The following is a 22,436-nucleotide window of genomic DNA, read 5'->3' as shown; positions in this document are numbered from 1 at the left end:
TGTCCTCGGGGATGAACTGCTCAAGAATTTGCTAACTTTAAAGCCTTGTTTATTATTAGACACAAAAAATGATCACTAGTGTCATAGAATAAAAATCATTTACGTTTGGTATGTGCCCAAAAATACAGAAAAAAATACCAGTACTATAAAACTGGGCTTCTGGCACAGATTATCAGTATGCTGATCATCCAATAGTACAAAAAATGTAAAAGAGCTGAATTACTGAACTTCATTTGATGGTGATAACTGAACCAAGATTAGAAGAGCATATTAAAGATAAACTGCTTTTTGTTCACATACTAGTCTATTCCGAACTTCATGCTTTCTAACTTGCCACCGACTTAAAGAGTAGATGGCATCTGTTAGCATTCTGCCAGCACTATAGATGCTAGAACTGCATTTCCCTTAATTCTCAGCATTCATTGCACCTGCCAAGGTCTTGACTGCCCCAAAACTGAATCTCCTTTCTACTCTCGGCTGTCAAACTGAAATGAGCAGAAAGCTAAAGCCTCAACAACATATTCTGTAATCTGTCTCGACATTTGTATTAGCGATCGATTGCACTAAATGTATGTAATGGATAGCAAGTTAGATAAAAGGGATGCATCTAGCAAATACGATTTTGGAGTGATTTATTAATAAAAAAAATTAAAAAAAAAAGGATTTATAGATTATCTTTTCTATCAAAACGTTGTAGTTGTCTGAAGTTGCAGGATTGTTTTAAAGGAGTTCTGGACTTTTTCCTATAAACATGATTATTCACATTATCCTCTAATCCTTTACACAGTCATAAAGATAAAGGGGTTTCCCCATCTGAGAAAATGCTTTGAAAAAAAAAAGTCACTTCTGGCAAAGGATGGAGGGAGAATATACTATTCATTAAAATGAATGGCTGTCCACCAGACGGAAGCCGCAACTCAGAGTGGGGGTCTCAAAGCAGGGGACCCACTTCTCAGTAATCCTGAAGGTTTGTCTTTATGAGAAAACCCTTTTAAAGGGAGTCTGTCACCCCAAAAATGGCCTATAAACTAAGGCCACCGGCATCAGGGGCTTATCTACAGCATTCTGTAATGCTGTAGATAAGCCCCCGATGTATCCTGAATGGTAAGAAAAAGAAGTTATATTATACTCCCCCAGGGGCGGTCCCGCTGCGGTCCGGTCCGATGGGTGTCACGGTCCGGGTCCTCCCATCTTCATAGGATGACGTCCTCTACTTGTGTTCCTGCTGTGGCTCCGGCGCAGGCGTACTTTATCTGCCCTGTTGAGGGCAGAGCAAAGTACTGCAGTGCACAGGCGCCAGGAAAGGTCATAGAGGCCCAGCACCTGCGCACTGCAGTACTTTGCTCTGCCCTCAACAGGGAAGACAAAGTACGCCTGCGCAGGAGCCCCGACAGGAAGACAAGAAGGGGACGTCATCGTATGAAGATGGGAGGCGCCGGACCCGGACCGTGATGCCCATCGGACCGGACCGCAACGGGAACGCCACTGGGTGAGTATAATCTAACTTGTTTTTCTTATCTTTCAGGTTACATCGGGGGCTTATCTGCAGCATTACAGAATGCTGTAGATAAGCCCCTGATTCCGGTGGCCTTAGTTTATAGGCCATTTTTGGGGTGACAGATTCCCTTTAAATTACATAAATAGGTTTTCTCTGCAGTCAGACCGATTATTGAGTTTAATAGGATTTTAATATGCACGGTGCACTCCAGAGCTCCTCTTAGAGGTGGCAAACAGCAACATTTTATAATTTAAAGAGGACATTTCACTGGATTTTTTTTTCTTATTTTCTTATTTAAAGAGGTTGTTCACTACTTTTACACTGATGACCTATCCTTAGGCACTCCCGCTGATCAGCTGTTATCGGTGTCAGTTGGAAGTACTCACTTGCGGAGCTGGTCCATCTTCTGGATGTCGCCAACGCAAGGTACTACACATCCGCCTCCTATTCAAATCAATAGTGGGCAGATGTGCAGTACTCTGCGGCTGCCACCACAAGTAGACGGAGCAGTTCGGCAAGTGAATACTTCTGGCTGGTGGCAGCCGCCGCCGATAACACCTGATCGCCGAGGATTCCGGACCCGGCTGATCAGACATTGATGACCTATCCTAACATCATCAATGTAAAAGTAGTGGACAACCTCTTTAAATATAATGCCTCCTACAATTGCTGAGTCTACACTTATTCTGGAACAGTTATCTTTTTTTCTCCTGTGCCCCTCTATTCCAGAGTTATGCCTCCAAGTAATAATGCAGCTAATTTTTATGTGAACCACCTGAACTTTTTTGTGGGCGTTTGCTTTTTTTTTTTTTCTTTTGCACCTCTTTGATGCCGGCCAATCAAAACACGGCCACGCCCACACAGATGTTCTATGGTACACGCTAGTTAATTGTAAGGAAAGTAAACACCTTTTATTACCGGGAAACCACTTTGAAATGGAGAGGCATAGAGGAAAAATAAAAACTGTTTCGGAATCAGTGGAGCAGCGGCAACTGGGGGAAGGAGCTCAGTTTAGATAAAAAAAAAAAAATCCTTGGAAGGTCCCTTTTAATTCTGCAGCTCTGTAATATGAAGCAGGGCATTAGAAAAAAAAATGGTACTCCCTACCTTATAAAGAAACAATTACTATAAAAACTATCTGAACTGTGTATCTGAGCTATGGTGGACATTTTTGATATACCACACACTTCTTTTTTTAGCAAGCTAACAGACATGTACAAATTTAAGGAACCTTTTATAAAAATGTAAAATCACACAAAATACACAATTATTCAAATTTTAGGACTCAGACGGTCAAGAGTTAGAAGCAGAGTCCTCGCACCAGTGGCAGGAGAAACAGGCAAGATGAATGCTGCAACCATTATTACAAATCATGGTGGTCCAGCCTATTTCTCTGGGGTCATGGATATACCAGATTTTTGGCAAGTTCAATAATTTTCTTTTAGCAAACGACACAACAGTTTCCTGACTGGTTGCTTGGTGAATAGTGAAATTCTAAAAAAATTGGCTCTTGTCATGTTCCCAGAGGTGTGGGCTGAACACCACAAATAAAACTTAATCCTGGCAATGATAACATGGTTCCTTCAAGGTCTCGAGAAATTTCCATCCACATTTACACTGTAAACAATTCTGTAAGAGTGAAAACACTGGACCATTGCGTATATTTCTGCCTAATTATATTACAGAAGTAATAAACAAACCCTAGAGTAGGGAATAAGGTCATTTATAAAAAAAAACACTTAAAAAATCCTAAATTTGCAGTTTGTTTTTTTTCATTTCTATTTGTATTGAGCGTTACTGCATATGATGATGCTGCAATTGTGGCTGGATTCACAATGCATGGACTTGCCCGCTAGTCTCCTGACCCCACCCGGACAGTCACATACCGTATATGCCATTAGGTTGTCAAGTTTGGGTCAGGAGACCCTCAACCGGTCCTTACTTGGGCTGTGAAGCAAAAACATATACAGGTGCTTCTCACAAAATTAGATCATCATCAAAAAGTTAATTTATTTTGGCTCTTCAATACAACAAGTGAATCTCATATATTATATAGAGTCATTACAAACAGAGTGATCTATTTCAAATGTTTATTTCTGTTAATGTTGATGATTATAGCTTACAGCCAATGAAAACCCAAAAGTCATTATCTCAGTAACTTAGAATAATTAAGAAAAAACACCTGCAAAGGCTTCCTAAGTGTTTAAAAATATCCTTTAGTCTGTTTCAGTAGGCTCCACAATCATGGGGAAGACTGCTGATTTGACAGATGTCCAGAAGGCAGTCATTGACACACTCCACAATGAGGGTAAGCCACAAAAGGTCATTGCTAAAGAAGCTGATGGTGCACAAGCAACGAATGCACAAGCAAGAAGGAGCACAAGCAACCGGGATAACCAAAGCCTTGAAAGGATTGTTAAGAAAAGGCCATTCAAAAATTTGGGGAGATTTACAAGGAGTGGACTGCTGCAGGAGTCATTGCTTCAAGAGCCACCACACAGAGATGTATCCAGGACATGGGCTACAAGTGTCACATTCCTTGTGACAACGCCAGAAGTGCCTTACCTGGGCCAAGGAGAAAAAGAACTAGACTGTTGCTCAGTGGTCCAAGGTGTTGTTTTCAGAAGTTTCCACAATCAGTGATGGTCTGGGGAGCCATGTTATCTGCTGGTGTAGGTCCCCTGTGCTTTAGCAAGACCAAAATCAGCACATCTGTCTACCAGGAAATTTTAGAGCACTTCTTGCTTTCATCTGCCAACAAGATTTTTGGAAATTTCATTCTCCAGCAGGACTTGGCACCTGTCCACACTGCCAAAAGTACCAATTCCTGGTTTAAAAAAAATCGCATCACTGTGCTTGATTGGCCAGCAAACTCGCCTGACCTTATCCCCATAGAGAATCTATGGGGTATTGTCAAGAGGAAGATGAGAGACACCAGACCCAACAATGCAGACGAGTTGAAGGCTGCTATCAAAGGAACCTGGGATTCCATAACACCTCAGCAGTGCCACAGGCTGATCACCTCCATGCCATGCCGCATTGATGCAGTAATTGATGCAAAAGGAGCCCTGACCAAGTATTGAGTGCATTTACTGAACATACATTTCAGTAGGACAACATTTCGGATTTTAAAACCATTTTTCAAGCTGGTGTTATATAGTATTCTAATTGACTGAGATAATGACTTTTGGGTTTTCATTGGTTGTAAGCCATAATCATCAACATTAACAGAAATAAACACTTGAAATAGATCACTCTGTTTGTAATGACCATCTAATATATGAGTTTCACTTTTTGTATTGAAGAACTGAAATAAATTATCTTTTTGATGATATTCTAATTTTGTGAGAAGCACCTGTACATACTGCTTACATTCTAGTTACAGCATGGTTTCTATCTACACAGTAGCAGTTTGTACTCAACATATATATATATATATATATATATATATATATATATATATATATATATATATATATATATATATATATATATATATATATATATATAGTCAGACTCCATCCCCTAAGACTGGCATATATTCTTTCTGCTATAGAATTTGATTATGTTAATGACACTCTCCTCAAACTCTGCTTCGAGTGTCAGTTAGTGTGATCTGATTCTCTCGCATGACAGAAAAACTGAAGCACACTGTGGAGAAGGCAGAGAACTTTGTTAAGCCATCTTCTCCATTGTCTGAGTGAGTGAAAATCGCACTGCACTCTGCCATCAGAGTGCAGTCCGATGTTTCACACGCACTCACAGACTTGTATGAGGGGGGTTGTCCGATTCAGGGACCCATTAACAGCATGCTGCACATTTTTTCCCCTCAGTGAATTGGCATGAGAAAAAAAAAAAATCAGAACTGTACTGGTCCACAGATAACACTGGTTGGAGAATGATTCGATAAAACAGAGAACACTTCAAGTTACAGTTGTGCTCAAAAGTTTACATACCCCCTGGAGAATTTTGGCTTTCTTGGCCTTTTTTCCAGAGAATATGAATGATAACACCAAAACTTTTCTCCACTCATGGTTAGTGGTTGGGTGAAGCCATTTATTGCCAAACTACTGTGTTTTCTCTTTTTAAATAACAATGACAACCCAAAACATCCCTGATCAAAAGTTTACATACCCCATTTGTTAATACCGTGTACTGCCCCCTCTAACATAAATGACAGTTTGAAGTCTTTCGTGGTAGTTGTGGATGAGGTGCTTTATTTTCTCAGATGGTAAAGCTGCCCACTCTTCTTGGCAAAAAGCCTCCAGTTCCTGCAAATTCCTGGACTGTCTAGCATGAACTGCGCGCTTGAGATCTCCCCATAGTGGCTCAATGATATTGAGGTCAGGAGACTGAGATGGACAATCCAGAACCTTCACTTTGTTCTGCTGTAGCCAATGACAGGTCCACTTGGCATTGTGTTTTGGATTGTTGTCATGTTGGAAAGAAGAAGTCCCATGTGCAGCTTCTGTGCTGATGATTGAAAATTTGCCTCCAGTATTTGCTGATAACGTGCTGCATTCATCTTTCCTTCAACTTTGACCAAGTTTCCTGTGCCTTTTAAGCTCACACATCCCCAAAACATCAGATATCCACCTCCGTGCTTTACAGTAGGAATGGTCTTCCTTTCATCATAGGCCTTGTTGACCTCTCTCTCAATGTAATGTTTTTGGTTGTGGCCAAAAAGTTCAATTTTGGTCTCATCACTCCAAATTACCTTGTTCCAGAAGTTTTGAGGCTTGTCTCTGTGCTGTTTTGCATATTGTAGGCGAGATACTTTGTGGCATTTGCCACAAAGACAATAGCTTTTTTCTGGAGACTCAACCATGCACTCCATTTTTCTTCAAGTGACTCCTTACTGGAAACAGCCACACCGCTAGTTTTCAGAGAGTCCAGTATTTCAAATGATGTTATTTGTGGGTTTTTCTTCGCATTCTGAACAATTTTCCTGGCAGTTGTGACATTTTTGAGGATCTACCTGACAATGGTTTTGTTTTTATAGAGCCCCTGTTTTTCCATTTGTTAATCACAGTTTGAACGCTACTGACTGGCATTATCAGTTCCTTGGATATCTTTTTGTATCCCTTTCATGTTAATACAGTTCAACTACCTTTTCCCATAGATCCGTTGACAATTCTTTTGCTTTCCCCATGACTCACAATCCACAAACGTCAGTGGCTGGATGAAAGATACAAGAGTCTGTCTGGATCCCAGAAACTCACTCAGCTTTTATGCACAGACACTGATTACAAGCAAACAGGTCACACGAGAGGAAGAGACCTTTAGTAGCCTAGCCATTCAAACCCATTTGTGTCAACTTCTGTGCATATTATCAGGCCAAAATCACCAGGTTATGTGAACTTTTAATCAGGGTCATTTGGATGTTTTGGGTTGTCATTATGATTTAAAAAGAGAAAACATAATAGCTTTATCCAATATGGAAATAACTAGAAATGACAGCTGAAAATATTGCACTTTATGACCTAACAAAAATAAGATATTTATTTTATATCAAATATAAAAACCACACTGCATCCTCCTTTGTTCTCAAATTTAATTAACTATCGCTTCTGACCAGGTGCAGACTGCTGTTTTGGTTCGGGATTTTGCACCTTGTTCGTTCAGAACAGAATAGTTAGATGGTGGTCTCGATAAGGAGAAATGCTCTCCCCAAGACCTCCTCACCCAACCAACCAGTTTACTACGCTGAACCGGATGAGAGGCAAGAACCCTAAAACAGTTGTTTGCAGATAATGTCTCTGTGGAGGAGACTATGGGTTGGTTAATATCCTTTAACGAGACTTAAAGGGTCATTGACATTTAAAGAGTAGTAATCTCAGTAGGGGGCACTAGTTTTTCCTTTCTGTAGGTGAACTAATTTGTACAGACAGTTGGGAAAATTTGTGTTTCATACACTGCCGACTTTGCAAGTTTTCCCACCTACTGTACATAGAAAGGAGAGGTCTGTAATTTTTATTTTCGGTACACCAACTGTGAGACAGAATCTTAAAAAACAAAAAAACAGAAAATCACATTGTATGATTATTAAATAATTAAATTGCATTTTATTGCATGAAATTAAGTATTTGATCACCTACCAACCAGCAAGCATTCTGGCTCTCACAGACCTGTTTGTTTTTCTTTAAGAAGCCTCCTACTCTGCACTCATTACCTGTATTAACTGCACTTGTTGAACTTATCTGTATAAAAAACACCGCTCCTCACACTCAATGACACTCCAACCTCTCCACCATAGCCAAGACCAAAGAGCTGTCTAAGGACACCAGAGACAAAATTGTAGACCAACACCAGGCTGGGATGTACTACAGGACAATAGGCAAGCAGCTTGGTGAGGAGGCAACAACTGTTGGCATAATTATTAGAAAATGGAAGAGACACAAGATGACTGTCAATCTTCCTCAGTCTGGGGCTCCATGCAAGATCTCGTCCTCGTAGGGTAAGGATTATTCTGAGAAAGTTCAGGAATCAGCCCAGAACTACATGCAGGGCCACGTCAATGACCTGAAGAAAGCTGGGACCTGTCTCAAACATTACTGTTAGTAACACACTACGCGGTCATGGATTAAAATCCTGCAGGGCACGCAAGGTCACCCTGCTAACACCAGGCCCATTTACAGTTCTGCATGATCCAGAGGAGGCATAGGAGGAGGTCATGTTGCAGATGAAACCAAAATAGAATTTTTTGGTATCAACTCCACTCGTTAGGTTTGGAGGAGGAAGGATGAGTACAACTCCAAGAACACCATCCCAACCGTGAAGCATGATGGAGGAAACCTCATATTTTGGGGGTGCTTTTCTGCAAAGGGAACAGGACAACTGCACCATATTGTAGAGATTATGGATGGGGTCATGTATCTTGAGATTTTGGCCAACAACCTCCTTCCCTCAGGAAGAAGCAGCATTTCAAGGTCCTGGAGTGGCCAAGCCAGTCTCTGAACCCAATTGAAAATCTTTAGAGGGAGATGAAACTCAATGTTACCCAGCCACAGCCCCGAAATCGGAAAGATCTGGAGAAGATCTGGAGAAGATCTGTATGGAGGAGTGGGCCAAAATCCCTGCTACAGTGTGTGCAAACTTTGTCAAGAACTACAGGAAATGTTTGACCTCGGTAAGTGCAAACAAAAGGTTTCTGTACCAAATATATTAACTTCTGTTTTTCTAATCTATCAAATACTTATTTTGTACAATAAAATGCAAATTATGGCAACATCATATAATGTGATTTTCTGGACTTTATTTTTAGATTCTCTCACAGGTGAAGTGTACCTACGATAAAAAGTACAGACCTCTCCATTCTTTGTAGGTGAGAAAACTTGCAAAATCTGAAGTGCTTCAAATACTTATTTTCCCTACTGTATTACTGTGGGAGTGCTGTTATAATTGTTACTCTATGGCTAACCCACATGAGAAAAAATAAAAATGGTTGCGGTTGGTGTCTAGCCATCTACGATGAGTATAAGTAACGGGCAGGTAACACTTCCTGATCACTAATAATAACTAATAACACTATATATCTTGCCATGTTATGACTCGTATCCTACATTTTCACCATTTTTTTCCCCTCTACAGACTTTCATCCCAATTCATCATTGCTAGATTTTCCATTTTTCTAGAGTAATTTCCTCCTTTAGTACTTGGAACCTTATCCTGTATACGTTTTGCACCACTTTTTAACTTGTTTTTCATTGTTTTCTTTTTCCTTCTCAACATCTTTGCTTATTCAGATGTTTTATACAGATTCATAAAATCTGACTTTTACCAAATGTCATTATTTTGGCACATCTCACTCAGATTCCTGCCTGGAGTAATTTTTCTGGTTAAGTTTTCAATTTGGAGCATTTTTGCTACTTTTGGGGCTAAAGAGTCGCAAAAAACTGTTAAAGACAAAAAATGAACAGCTTTTTTTTCCATTTTACACCAAATTAATTAACTGTATGTGCCAATTTGAAGAAAACCACAAGAAAAGATCTCCACCTTCTCCATTCTGTCAGTCCATGGAAATCGGACCGCACTAACGTCATCTGAGCGCAGTCCGATTCTTTTTCAAAGGACCCATAGACTTGCATTGCGGATTTCGATTGAATACTCAAATCAAACAGGTCTTCGATCTTTTCCAAAACAAAAATATCGGACAAATGCACAGCCCCATTGAACATCATATAAACTAGTGTTATCTGTGAAAACCCTGGATAGCACTTGTCTGAGAAAAATAATCGGTTATGTGCACAAGCCCGAACCAAAACTCATTTGAACAATTTTTTTGTGTGGAGGGGAAGAAGTGGCTCATAAGTGGAGAAAGAAACCGATTTCCCGGTTAATTATAATGCCATGAAGGCCTGGCACTCGTATGGCATGCCAAATCATTAGTGTTATCAATATCTGCAAAATATGTAACGTTTCGATCTAAACCAGGCCTTCATCAGGCTCCCCGAACAGAACAATCCAGTGTTGAGAGGAGTAGTACTCTACCAGATTCTGAAGGAGGGCCTCGCTCTTGTACATAATATATACTGTACATAGTACACATGGATATTCATTTTATAAATCTATTTTATTTTTTATTTTTACAGCCACAACTCGTACGGAATGAGAAAACCATTGTATCGCCCCGCACACAGTTTCACTTCTCACGTCGCAGAATTCCGGCAATCAACCGGGCGCTATACGACTCCTTTTAAAAAGGTGACACAGTTGGGTGCAGCCCAAGTCTGAATTTTTCCCTTTCTCTTTATACAAGGTATGAAATAATATTTGTCCTCTAGAGGTAGATTAAATTCTAAAGACTTCCTAAAACTTTAAATATCTAAATTTATTATTTCGGCATATTTTACTCCTGAAACCCACCGTGACCTACAACTGAATCCAAGAGGTGTAGGTGATAAAAATGCATTAGGAGAAAGAAATATGAATAAAATAAATAAATAAATAAAAAATAAAGTCCTTTCAGCCCGGACTCATTAAAGAAGTGTAAAAGGGAGTAAGTCATTTCGGCCACTTAAGCCCCCCGAAAGAGTTATTTTAAGGACTTACCACAATGGCAAAGTAGACCATAAAGAAAAATGACAAACTACTTGTGTAGCCAAGAAAGCCTGTAAAATAACAGTAAAATAAAAAGCAATTTATATGGAACCCGATCTTAATGCAGAGCTAAGGCTTGACATTTCTGGTATGTTTTATTATACGGTGCGTGGTATCTGGAGCTTAGGGCTCCGAATAACAGCCTTTTCCCAGTGCCTGTCACAGATCATTCATGTCGTTTTGTAGGGCCGAATTAGGACGAGCTTTACCGCTAATGGAATGCCGTAAGTAAAAGCTGCCCTTTTATGTTCTCCTGTAAAGATTTTATTTTTTTTGTGTAACAGACAACATACTACTGCAACCTAAGTAATGGCTTAATGAGCCAGGCCCCCTGGCTGCCACAAATTAAAATATCCCTCCCCCCACAAAAAAAAATAAAGAAAAAATAGTTCCTTTACCTTTTACCAGGGCCCCTTTCCTTTTGCCTTCCCATTAAAAATGAGACTTTTATCCCATAATACATAATTTTACTTTTCCCCCTTACCTATTTTGGGGAGCAGCGCCAACGGTAGTACAATGCACACTGCTGTAATTATTAACAGCCATCTACCGTCCAGGTACCAGGCCCTGAAACACACATGGTTAATATGAGAAATGATTCCGACCAGTTAGATAGCTGTAAAAGGTTGTTTGCTGGGACTTGTAGTTCTGTTGATTTTTTAAGGAAAAGGGACTGAGAAAACAACGTACCGGTAAATAAATAAAAAAAATGGCTGCATTGAGGATTTGGCGCACATGTCACCTTTTTGCATTGCAAAGAGTGATTAAATCTGCTACATACAGTTAGGTCCATATATATTTGGACAGAGACAACATTTTTCTCATTTTGGTTATAGACATTACCACAATGAATTTTAAACAAAACAATTCAGATGCAGTTGAAGTTCAGACTTTCAGCTTTCATTTGAGGGTATCCACATTAAAATTGGATGAAGGGTTTAAGAGTTTCAGCTCCTTAACATGTGCCACCCTGTTTTTAAAGGGACCAAAAGTAATTGGACAGATTCAATAATTTTAAATAAAATGGTCATTTTTAGTACTTGGTTGAAAACCCTTTGTTGGCAATGACTGCCTGAAGTCTTGAACTCATGGACATCACCAGACGCTGTGTTTCCTCCTTTTTGATGCTCTGCCAGGCCTTCACTGCAGTGGTTTTCAGTTGCTGTTTGTTTATGGGCCTTTCTGTCTGAAGTTTAGTCTTTAACAAGTGAAATGCATGCTCAATTGGGGTGAGATCAGGTGACTTGGCCATTCAGGAATATTCCACTTCTTTGCTTTAATAGACTCCTGGGTTGCTTTGGCTTCATGTTTTGGGTCATTGTCCATCTGTAGTATGAAACGACGACCAATCAGTTTGGCTGCATTTGGCTGGATCTGAGCACACAGTATGGCTCTGAATACCTCAGAATTCATTCGGCTGCTTCTGTCCTGTGTCACATCATCAATAAACACTAGTGACCCAGTGCCACTGGCAGCCATGCATGCCCAAGCCATCACACTGCCTCCGCCGTGTTTTACAGATGATGTGGTATGCTTTGGATCATGAGCTGTACCACGCCTTCGCCATACTTTTCTCTTTCCATCATTCTGGTAGAGGTTGTTCTTGGTTTCATCTGCCCAAAGAATGTTCTTCCAGAACTGTGCTGGCTTTTTTAGATGTTTTTTAGCAAAGTCCAGTCTAGCCTTTTTATTCTTGATGCTTATGAGTGGCTTGCACCGTGCAGTGAACCCTCTGTATTTACTTTCATGCAGTCTTCTCTTTATGGTAGATTTGGATATTGATACGCCGACCTCCTGGAGAGTGTTGGTCACTTGGTTGGCTGTTGTGAAGGGGTTTCTCTTCACCATCGAGATTATTCTGCGATCACCCACCACTGTTGTCTTCCGTGGGCGCCCAGGTCTTTTTGCATTGATGAGTTCACCAGTGCTTTCTTTCCTTCTCAGGATGTAACTGTAGATTTTGCCACTCCTAATATTGTAGCAATTTCTCGGATGGGTTTTTTTTCTGTTTTCACAGCTTAAGGATGGCTTGTTTCACCTGCATGGAGAGCACTTTTGACCGCATGTTTACTTCATAGGAAAACCTTCCAAATGCAAGCACCACACTTCAAATCAACTCCAGGCCTTTTATCTGCTTAATTGAGAATGACATAACGAAGGGATTGCCCACAACTGTCCATGAAATAGCCTTGGAGTCAATTGTCCAATTACTTTTGGTCCCTTTAAAAAACAGGGTGGCACAGGTTAAGGAGCTGAAACTCCTAAACTCTTCATCCAATTTTAATATGGATACCCTCAAATGAAAGCTGAAAGTCTGAACTTCAACTGCATCTGAATTGTTTTGTTTAAAATTAAATTGTGGTAATGTCTATAACCAAAATGAGAAAAATGTTGTCTCTGTCCAAATATATATGGACCTAACTGTATATTGACATGTTTTGATTTTTTTTTTTTTATTGCAGTGTCTGTCAGTTTCTGATGACGGGGGGGGGGGGCGGGGGGTGAGATTTCAGGATGCGTTCACACATCCGTTATAGCAAGGAGCGCCCGCAAGTTTCCTGACCCAAACGCCTCGGTAAAATGGCACGAATTGAAACCAACAGGTAGCCATTATATGGCCGTGTGCATAAGGCATCATGTAACCAAGACAATTCCAATAACACTAAACTAGAAAGATGCTTAAAAAGGAATCTGACAGCAGCATGATGTAGTGACACATCGCTGATTCCAGCGATGTGTCACTTCATTTACTGGGAGCAGCTGTTGTGATACAATCACTGTTTTCTCTGCTGCAGAGCTCGGAATGCTGAGCCTTGTATAACCTCCCACACCACTGATTGGCAGCTTTCTATCAATATACGTTGTACACAGAAAGCTGCTAATCAGTGCTGGGGCATAGCTGTACTAGTAGGCACGAGACACCTAGTCCTGTAGTGATAATCTCATGCTGATAAAACATTGATTTTATTGAAACGGCAGCACACAGCCCAGTACGTGACACATTGCTGGAATCAGGGTATCTACCCCTACATCATGCTGCTCAGATTACATAGTGAAAACCTGCTGACAGATTCCCTTTAATATCCAGTTCAGTGTTCTAAAATAAAAAAAAAAGTGTAAAAACTAAGATATTGTTTTGGAATTGAAATGGCGTCCAGTTTATTATTCTTCCCACGTAACGCTGTTACTGGTAACACTCACCCACTGTGGTCGTCAGCCAAGAACCCAGCAATAGCAGCTGGTAATTCAGATTTAACAATGAACAGATAGGAAGACATTGCTGCAAAAAAAAAAAAAAGAGAAAAGAAAAGAGTTAAGGTAAAGTAAAACATATCCGCTCCATGTAGTTGTAGACAGCGCAGATCATGTGGGAAGATTTCCAGTGGGGGCAAAACAGCTGTGCAGACCTTTATACATATTAACCCTTTACAGCAGTGGCCAATATTCTTTTCTGCCCTTTGATTTTTATTTTTTTTCTTCTCGTTTTACCAAGTCATTTTTTGTTTTTGCGTTTAATTCTCGCTCAACATGTTTTTTTTTTAAAGGACAAAGTGTAGTTTTTGGTAGTTTTGAATGACGTCATTCAATGCGGTGAAATAGAAAATTTTTTTTTTAATTGTGATGAAATGGTACAAAAAAAATATGTAACCCCCCCCCCTTGATTTGTATTTTTTACTATTTTGTTTTACATTGTTTATTGGGCGGTGAAAACGACTTCCAGTATGGATTTCAATGTAAGTAAGGATTCCGATGATACCAAACTCAGTATAGTGTTTTTTTGGGTGGAGAAAAATAAACACAACTTTGGAAATCTTTCTTTGATTACGTGCTGCAATACTACCATATTGCATTATGTAGAGAAAATTACAATATTCTTTGAAGTCAAAGACAGTCATGGGAGTCTTTAGTTATCGCGATTAGCATACCCCCATCACAAGAGGCGATGAGAGCTAGCGTGTGCCCACCGGAAGTCGCGTTATTCATATGCTTCTGTTAGTGCCTGACAGCAGCGATCGGAGAAAGCTCTGGTTGCTGCCGTTACAGGTAGATACCAACTGTATGATACAGCCAGCATCTGCTGGGCATTGCATGAGGGCCAGACGTAGGATTACACCCCGAGTAGGAAAGGGGTGAAATTTTAAGTTAATTATTTTTTCGGCCATTTTATTTTCTTGTACCCTTTTAAAAAAAGGTGAGTGCACAGAGAAGTCATCTGTTCCCAAAGAGATGGTTCGTGAGAGCATCTTACTCTGACGGGCCCGTCATGTACAAAAAATGTGAATAGGCGCTGTGTAATACTCAGTTTCTCCTGTGGTGGCGCTGTACCGGATTTCCAGACACGGATGACAACCGATTGCTGGGGTGATCGGCGGCCGTATGCTATATACAGTTAGACCACCTAGTCTCCCCAATTTACCATCCGCCCTCTGGGCCGCACAGTACCAGCCTTTATCCCAATAGAACAGCCTTTTAATGAGATTTTCACAGAAGCAATATTCATTAGAAGTAAAAAGGAAGGAGAAACCGGAGAATGTTATTTGATGTGAAATGTCACCGATGTGAATGTTAAGTGCCCGATACCTACTGGAAGGTCAAGTACAAGCAGCAACCGGGTCAGTGCAAAAAAAGCGGAGCTATTCCTGAATGATGGAGAATCTCTCACAGTGCCATATGGGGCCCCAGGAATCCAGCTGCCGCCTGCAGCCCGGCGCAGCGCCACCGCCAGCGTCCTCACCTCTCCAGGCGGAGGAACAGAACAGCAGGTCAGCTAAAGTGAGGAATATCGTGTTACAGGCGATTACGAGCAGGATATTAACCCCTTCAGGGCCAGGCAACACACCTCCCGGGACCTTACAACTACCCAACAGGAAGAGCAGAAAAACCATGAAGTCTGCGACCTGCGGAACAAGCCTTATGGAACAAGCCAATGCCATATCTGCCATTTTACATGAACGTGCCGCCATGCGCCTAATCTATCCAGCCTCCATCTTCTACGCCATTTGGGGGGGGGGCGCCGTTTTGCAGCATTAGCAAAATGAATGACATTTCTGAAATCTCATACGCACGCAGCAGATTTTTTTTCCCTACAGATTTGTCAATTCTTTCAGTGTTTTTGCAGCAGGTTTCATCCAAATGAATGCGGAAAAAAAAAATTACAGGGGGGGGGGGGGGGGGGGGGGAAAAGGTGCAGCGTTTTCGCTGCCAACACTCAGGAAAATCTGCTGCAAATACGGCCCCGTGTGCACATGGCCATAGAGTTGGCATCACGAGTCCCCATTTGGGCCTGCACCAGAGACTATGTGGAGTGTTTACACTGAATTAGGAAGACAATCGGACTTTCAGCACTTGGGGGAAGGCTGTCAGCTACTTAAAGGATTAATTAGCCATCACTAAACAAACAGATGCACTATGGGAGGAAGTCGCCTGTTTATCCTGCAGCTTTGGGATTCTTTCATTTCTATAATAAACATTTGTAGGGCGAGTCTGGCGAGGACAGAATGTGTCAAATTCTCCACCGCCCCGAAAAGTCATGGACTTCCTATGCGCAATATATTATATGTCTTAGCGGTGAAAGACGGAGCAAGATGTTAGCTAGTGCGCCGGTCACTGTACCGAGAGGAGGCAGCAATATGGACTAACTAGGACATGTGCATATGGCATCCATGGAAGTCTATGGGCCCTGCACTGTCCCACCGCGTGATGCCAGAGTGCGGAGGTGAAATCGATGGCAAACCCCCAACACAATCTGCAAGTAAAGGGCAGAAAGCCGCTGCAACTTACACATTCTGTGTCTCATTATTGGGGAGTGCCATAATATAGTGTTAGGTCATGAAAATATAAAATAAGGGCGGCCCGTCGGCGAGACAGAAATAAGGAAACCTTTATATTAAATGGAGTTAATGCTAGGTGGAAGTCTGACCACTGTACAGGATGCTTGCCCTTGAGATCTTACTGGCCATCTATTACAAAATACAAATTACACATATGTAGTCTTACTTTTTATTAATACACTATACATTTTAGAACATGCTCTTTGGCTTTCTGGAAAAAGAAAAAAAAAAAGAAAGAACCCAACATATACTTCATCACTATATTTTTTCTGCTGAGCTTTGACCTATAAAGTTTCTGGCTAGATGGATGCAGAAGCCCGTTCCTGTAGTAGCCTGGTGGTGCATGCACATTGGCGTCCAGCAGATGGCAGTGTGGCACCGCACCTCCCGGCCAGGCACTAATCTAATTAGATGGCTGACAATGGTTTCCATCCTCTCTGCTCTTTCATCACACAATCAAGTGCATTTCCAACATAAAGCATCAAGTTTCCTCAGCCTGACTCCGGCTATCCAGAGCTGTGACAGGAGGGAGTGATTTACTATCAGAAGTTCAAAAGTGCGCAATAGCAGTAACTCATAGCGACCAATCCCATGTCAATATTTGTCCGGCCCTACAGAACATCAAATTAATACTGGTGTGTTACATAATTACACTAGATCACAGGGTTAGATGTAGCACTGCAATGTCCTTGCCATAAAGAGTACACTAATATGCCTACATTAAAGGGGCTCTCACCTTTTGGAATATACACACATTATATACATTTTTTTTTTCTTAAATGCATGCATTTCAGGCTAAAAATCATTTTTCCTATTTAGTTTCAGTAAACATTTAGCACCATTTTGGCTCTTTGCTTCTCTGCATATTAAACTCTGATGTGGTCTGTGGTCATAACTCAGCTGAAAAGAGCTCACACAAGAGTTACAAAGTGCTAGCAAACTCACTGACAGATGCGGAGGTAACTCCTCTGCAGTTGGGAGAAGACAGTACAACACAGAGGCTACAGAAGGGAAATGGGGCAAGATTTTTTTTAAAGAAAACCAATATTTTTTTTGCTCAGCTGAAAACGCATACATTTAAGTAAAAAAATAAAATATATAATTGTCCTGTGTAACAGTGATTTTTCCAGGACAATTCAGAGAAGCAAAGATCCTATACGGTATGGTGTTTTGTGGTGATATGCAGTGAATTGAGGCCTCCAAACATGGTGTGTATTATGGCATCCAAAGAGTTCAATTTTGGTCTCAACGGACCAGACTATATTGTGCCAGTATATCACAGCCTTGTCTAAATGTTGTTGAGCAAACTGTAAGTGCGCTTCAACATGCTTTATGTTCAGCAATGGAGTGGTGAGCGTGCACACAGGGCATGGAGGTTGCATGGTGAGCGTGCATACAGGCTGCGGTGGTTGTGTGGTGAGCGTGCATACAGGCCGCGGTGGTTGCGTGGTGAGCGTGCACACGGCATGGAGGTTGCATGGTGAGCGTGCATACAGGCTGCGGTGGTTGTGTGGTGAGCGTGCATACAGGCTGCGGTGGTTGTGTGGTGAGCGTGCATACAGGCCGCGGTGGTTGCGTGGTGAGCGTGCATACAGGCTGCGGTGGTTGCATGGTGAGCGTGCATACAGGACGCGGTGGTTGTGTGGTGAGCGTGCATACAGGCTGCGGTGGTTGTGTGGTGAGCATGCATACAGGCCGCGGTGGTTGCCTGGTGAGCATGCATACAGGCCGTGGTGGTTGCGTGGTGAGCATGCATAAAGGCCGCGGTGGTTGTGTGGTGAGTATGCACACAGGGCATGGAGGTTGCATGGTGAGAGTGCATACAGGCTGCGGTGGTTGTGTGGTGAGCGTGCATACAGGCTGCAGTGGTTGTGTGGTGAGCGTGCATACAGGCCGCAGTGGTTGTGTGGTGAGCATGCATACAGGCCACGGTGGTTGTGTGGTGAGCATGCATACAGGCCGCGGTGGTTGTGTGGTGAGCATGCATACAGGCCACGGTGGTTGTGTGGTGAGCATGCATACAGGCCGCGGTGGTTGTGTGGTGAGCATGCATACAGGCCATGGAGGCTGCCTGGTGAGCGTGCATAAAGGCAATGGAGGTTGCATGGTTAGCGTGCATACAGGCCATGGTGGTTGAGTACATTACTTATGGGTTTCTTTGAACCAATTGTACCTGCTGATTCCAGGTTTTTCTGTAGCTCTCCACAGGTCGTTCTTGGCTCTTGGCCATCTCTTCTGAATTTTTTTCACTCCTCTGTCTGAAATCTTGCAGGGAGCACCTGGTCTTAATCGGTTTATAGTGAAATTATGTTCTTTCCACTTCCGGATTATGGCCCCAACAATACTCACTGGAACCTTCAGTAGTTTAGAAGTTCTCCTGTAACAATGCCATCAGTATGTTTTGCAACAATAAGGTTGTGACAGTCTTGAGACCGCTCACTGAGTTTACCCATCATGAGATGTTTCTTGTGTGGCACCTTGCTAACGAGACACTTCTTTATAGGCATCAATTGAACCGGCTGATATTATTTTACACTAAGTGGCAGGATTGCTTTCTAATTACTGATAGATTTCAGCTGGTGTCAGGACTTTCCTTGGCTTTTTGCACCTGTGTCATTTCTCATTATTAGACATAACTTAATTTATGGACATCTATGGTTTGATGTCTTTGCCTATGTGGATTGGATGGGTCGTTACTGACATCTGGTGAGAATTTCATGTCAATGATATCTTTAGAAATAGATCTACTTAGAAAATTGGTGACGTGTTCAATACTTATTTTACACGCTGTTCCATGTGACCGCACAGGTGCCGACACGATCAAGTGTCCTCGGCCCAAATCTAGCCGGATGTGAGACAGACCCATGAACGCAACGTTTACGTTTATTTGCCAAGTTGTTTCGATGTGGAATACCGGCCTACAGCCTCATCAGATGCTGCAGGTGAAACGCAACAGTAAAATTACAAAATCTGAAAAAAAAAAAAAATGTCATCACTTTACATCCGGAATTACTATCATTTTTACATTTTACCCAGCACAAAACTTCTCGTTTCACATCGCATACGGACAAAATACAACCCAATCTTGTTAAAAAGCAGACATCCACCCAAAGCCGCACTACAGAGGTCAGCACAGCCAGACGGTTAAAGCGGAGAGTATCGGGTTTCCGACAGAAAAGGTTGTGGGGGTAAGGAAAGGTCTGCAACATTTTTAACAAATTTAGCAAGTAAGGTGTTAATTAGGTGTCAGGGATTTTGTGAGGAGATGATTAACCCTGTTCTTCGGCCAGCAGATGGGTCTTAAGAATGCAGAAAGGAGATTTTACAGAATTTCTGGGGGGGTGATGAAGGATTTGTGTTCAGTAATGATTAATAGGAGCGTGGCTGCAATAGGGTTAACAGCACAGTGGCCATAAAGAAGCCTCGAATCAAAGGCAGACAAATTGCGCTAACCCAGCAGTTTACGCTCCCGCTGTGACACCGAGGGTACAGCCGCGGTCTGAAGGATAGGCTATTTTAAACCTTGGCGTCACCGGTGCTTGCAGCATGCAGGCCGTATATCAGTCATTAAGAAATAGCAATCAAAAGGTACGGAGCGGGAACACATAAGCCTCGCCTGGTGAAATCCACATGTTTCCAGTCGCACCATATGTTGTCAGCAGCGCAGAGGGAAATGGGCGGATTTGCGGAGGTTTCGAAATCCAATTCTACATAACATTATTATTATTATTATTATTGCAAATTTCAAACAGAGTTTAATCTAGGTGGATGAGATTTAGTAATATCTCAAGTGTTACTGGTACTGTGAAAGGCTGTGGATTATGCGATTGTAAACCTGCCATGCAGATACATTCAGAAGGAGAAAAGGTGACTCAAGTGGTTTTTCTAATAAATGGTCATCCATTTTGTGCCAACCACGGGTGAAGTTAGCTGAAACAACAGCAATTAGCTCTGGCTATCCCTCACGTGGCAAGAAGCATGGCACAAGTGCTGCATCTAAATACACTCGCTTGTACCTCAGAGACAAGTCAGACGACCGCCATCTCTCCTTACACCCCTGTACAAATGAAAGCTCGGCCTGGCAGAGCATTTGTGTTTTTGGAAGGAGCGGTGTACACCGCCGCCAGACCTCTATCAGCGGCTTATCTGCCTGCAGAACCAACAGATTAGGTAGCTAAAATGTAACCCTCCTGTTCTTTATGTCCCCAGTGGAGAGTCAGTAGCCCCCATGCATATTCGATGGTCAGCCAATCCTGGTGAGATCAGCCCGTTCACTCGATTCATTTTCTTATGTGTTCCCCACCACCAATTTACATGGGACTGACAACCAAGACTCTTAGAGGGAAGATGGAGGCCGCCACACATTACATGGTAACCCCTGGGTTTTCAAGAGTGGCTTTTGAAGCAGTTTTGCACTCTAATAGGTGAAGAGTTGAGAATTGAGAATTACTGTGATAAGCATCTTCTGGATGCCCCTCTTGTGGGGGCCTACAAAGAGGGGAACATTGGGCGGATATAACCACTACATGAGTGGAAGGAGGTTTCTTAAGGATAGTGTTGAGGAACGCGGTAAACAAGGAGTTTCAGAACATGTGTTTATACAGCGGAACTAATGGGAGCGCGCACGGTCTAGGAGATTTGCCTTTTCCCTTCTCCATCGAAATAAGCCAGGAACTAAATGCCAGCTGTAAAGGTGTTTGGCTTCCTTTTTGTTTCAAATGTTCCTAAATGGTATTACATGGTCTACTGAACCTGCACTTACAGCCACAGAGTCATGTAAGTGGAGGAGCGCACACAGGGTATATAGTGGAGGGATGCCATGTATACAACTCTCAAAGATAAAAAATATCTGCCTAGAATAAAAAATAAAGATAATAAATCTGATTACCAGTGGATCCACAGGGGTCTGCCTGCTGGGACCTCCACTGATAACAGCGGTCCTATGCCCCCATGTAAGTGAAGCAGTAGTGTGCATGCATAGCCACTGATCCATTCACTTCTTTAGGACCAGAAATGTGCATGTGACCATTCACATATACCTACAATAAGGGGTCCTAAGTGGGAGTCTCATGGATAATTAATCCCTTTATTGGTGAAATGCTCATAAACCGACGCCACTGCAAGGGCTACAAAACATCAGGACCACCCTCCAAGGCTCATGCTGCGGCTGATGGCGTGTGACCACATGGTTGGGAGCTTCTGCTAGGCCAAGTGACCATATGACCTAGGATCCATTATGTAACATCTGCCCCAAGGAACAAGCTCAGATTAATGATGTCTGACTCCATCATGTCTGCTACAGGCCTGAAGAAAGCTATCCCATAGGGAACAAGGGGACAATCTGCTATTTAGAGAGCAAGACATACAAGATGTACATCATGTAGAAATGTGAAAAATACATCATTCTTGTACTTCCCCGCAAGAGACCAAAGCAACATAAGAGGCTTCTCCACTTTGCACAGTCCATTTTTTTTTTCTTAGAAAAGCCTGCCTAATAAATTGACTACAGGATGTCCCTAAGCACCCATAGATAATCTGTCAGCTGTGGCAAACACCAGCCACAAGAGTTCCCTGCACTGCCTCCACAGGAGAAATTGAGCATTACACAGGTTTAAATTCATGTAAGTGCCGCTTCCTCAGGAGACAGATTGCCCTCCACAACTACTTTTAGAAACTCATGAAAGTCATCAATGGAGTTTACTAACGAGTTTCTGAAAAGGGACAACCCCTCTAAGCCCTGGGATTTCACCGCTTGGATTGCAGTTTTGATACAATCAAACAATAAGTGTTCGTGTGCGTTTTACTTCACTGTTCATTTGCATTGTAGAAATGTGCTTCCACGGGCCGCTCTTACCACCAATGTTCTGGACGAGGATTGTGCTCGCCACTAGGATCTAAGCAAAAAAACAAGAAATAATGGCCAATAAGAAGAATAAGCAATTACGTCTGGCTGAAATGAAAGATGGATGGCCGTAACTGCAAATATGATCCTGTGGTTATTTCCCCTC

The 22,436-nt window shown here is 42.0% G+C and overlaps 1 protein-coding gene across 1 annotated transcript in view; it reads right to left on the bottom strand.

Annotated features, from left to right (window-relative positions):
• Positions 1-22,436, bottom strand: part of SLC38A6 (solute carrier family 38 member 6) — a 41,621-nt gene that overhangs the window by 10,115 nt on the left and 9,070 nt on the right. Inside the window, exons 5-8 of the mRNA XM_077265538.1 lie at positions 22,283-22,322; positions 13,799-13,877; positions 11,082-11,164; positions 10,550-10,608 (exon numbers count right to left, since the gene is read on the bottom strand). Coding sequence (XP_077121653.1) covers positions 10,550-10,608; positions 11,082-11,164; positions 13,799-13,877; positions 22,283-22,322 — 261 coding nt within the window. The remainder of the gene's footprint in view (positions 1-10,549; positions 10,609-11,081; positions 11,165-13,798; positions 13,878-22,282; positions 22,323-22,436) is intronic.

The sequence above is a fragment of the Ranitomeya variabilis genome, chromosome 1 (assembly GCF_051348905.1).
Source record: "Ranitomeya variabilis isolate aRanVar5 chromosome 1, aRanVar5.hap1, whole genome shotgun sequence".
NCBI classification, from domain to species: Eukaryota; Metazoa; Chordata; class Amphibia; order Anura; family Dendrobatidae; genus Ranitomeya; species Ranitomeya variabilis.
The sequence above is the reverse complement of the archived record's forward strand: the minus strand, read 5'-3'. Positions and strand labels throughout refer to the sequence as shown.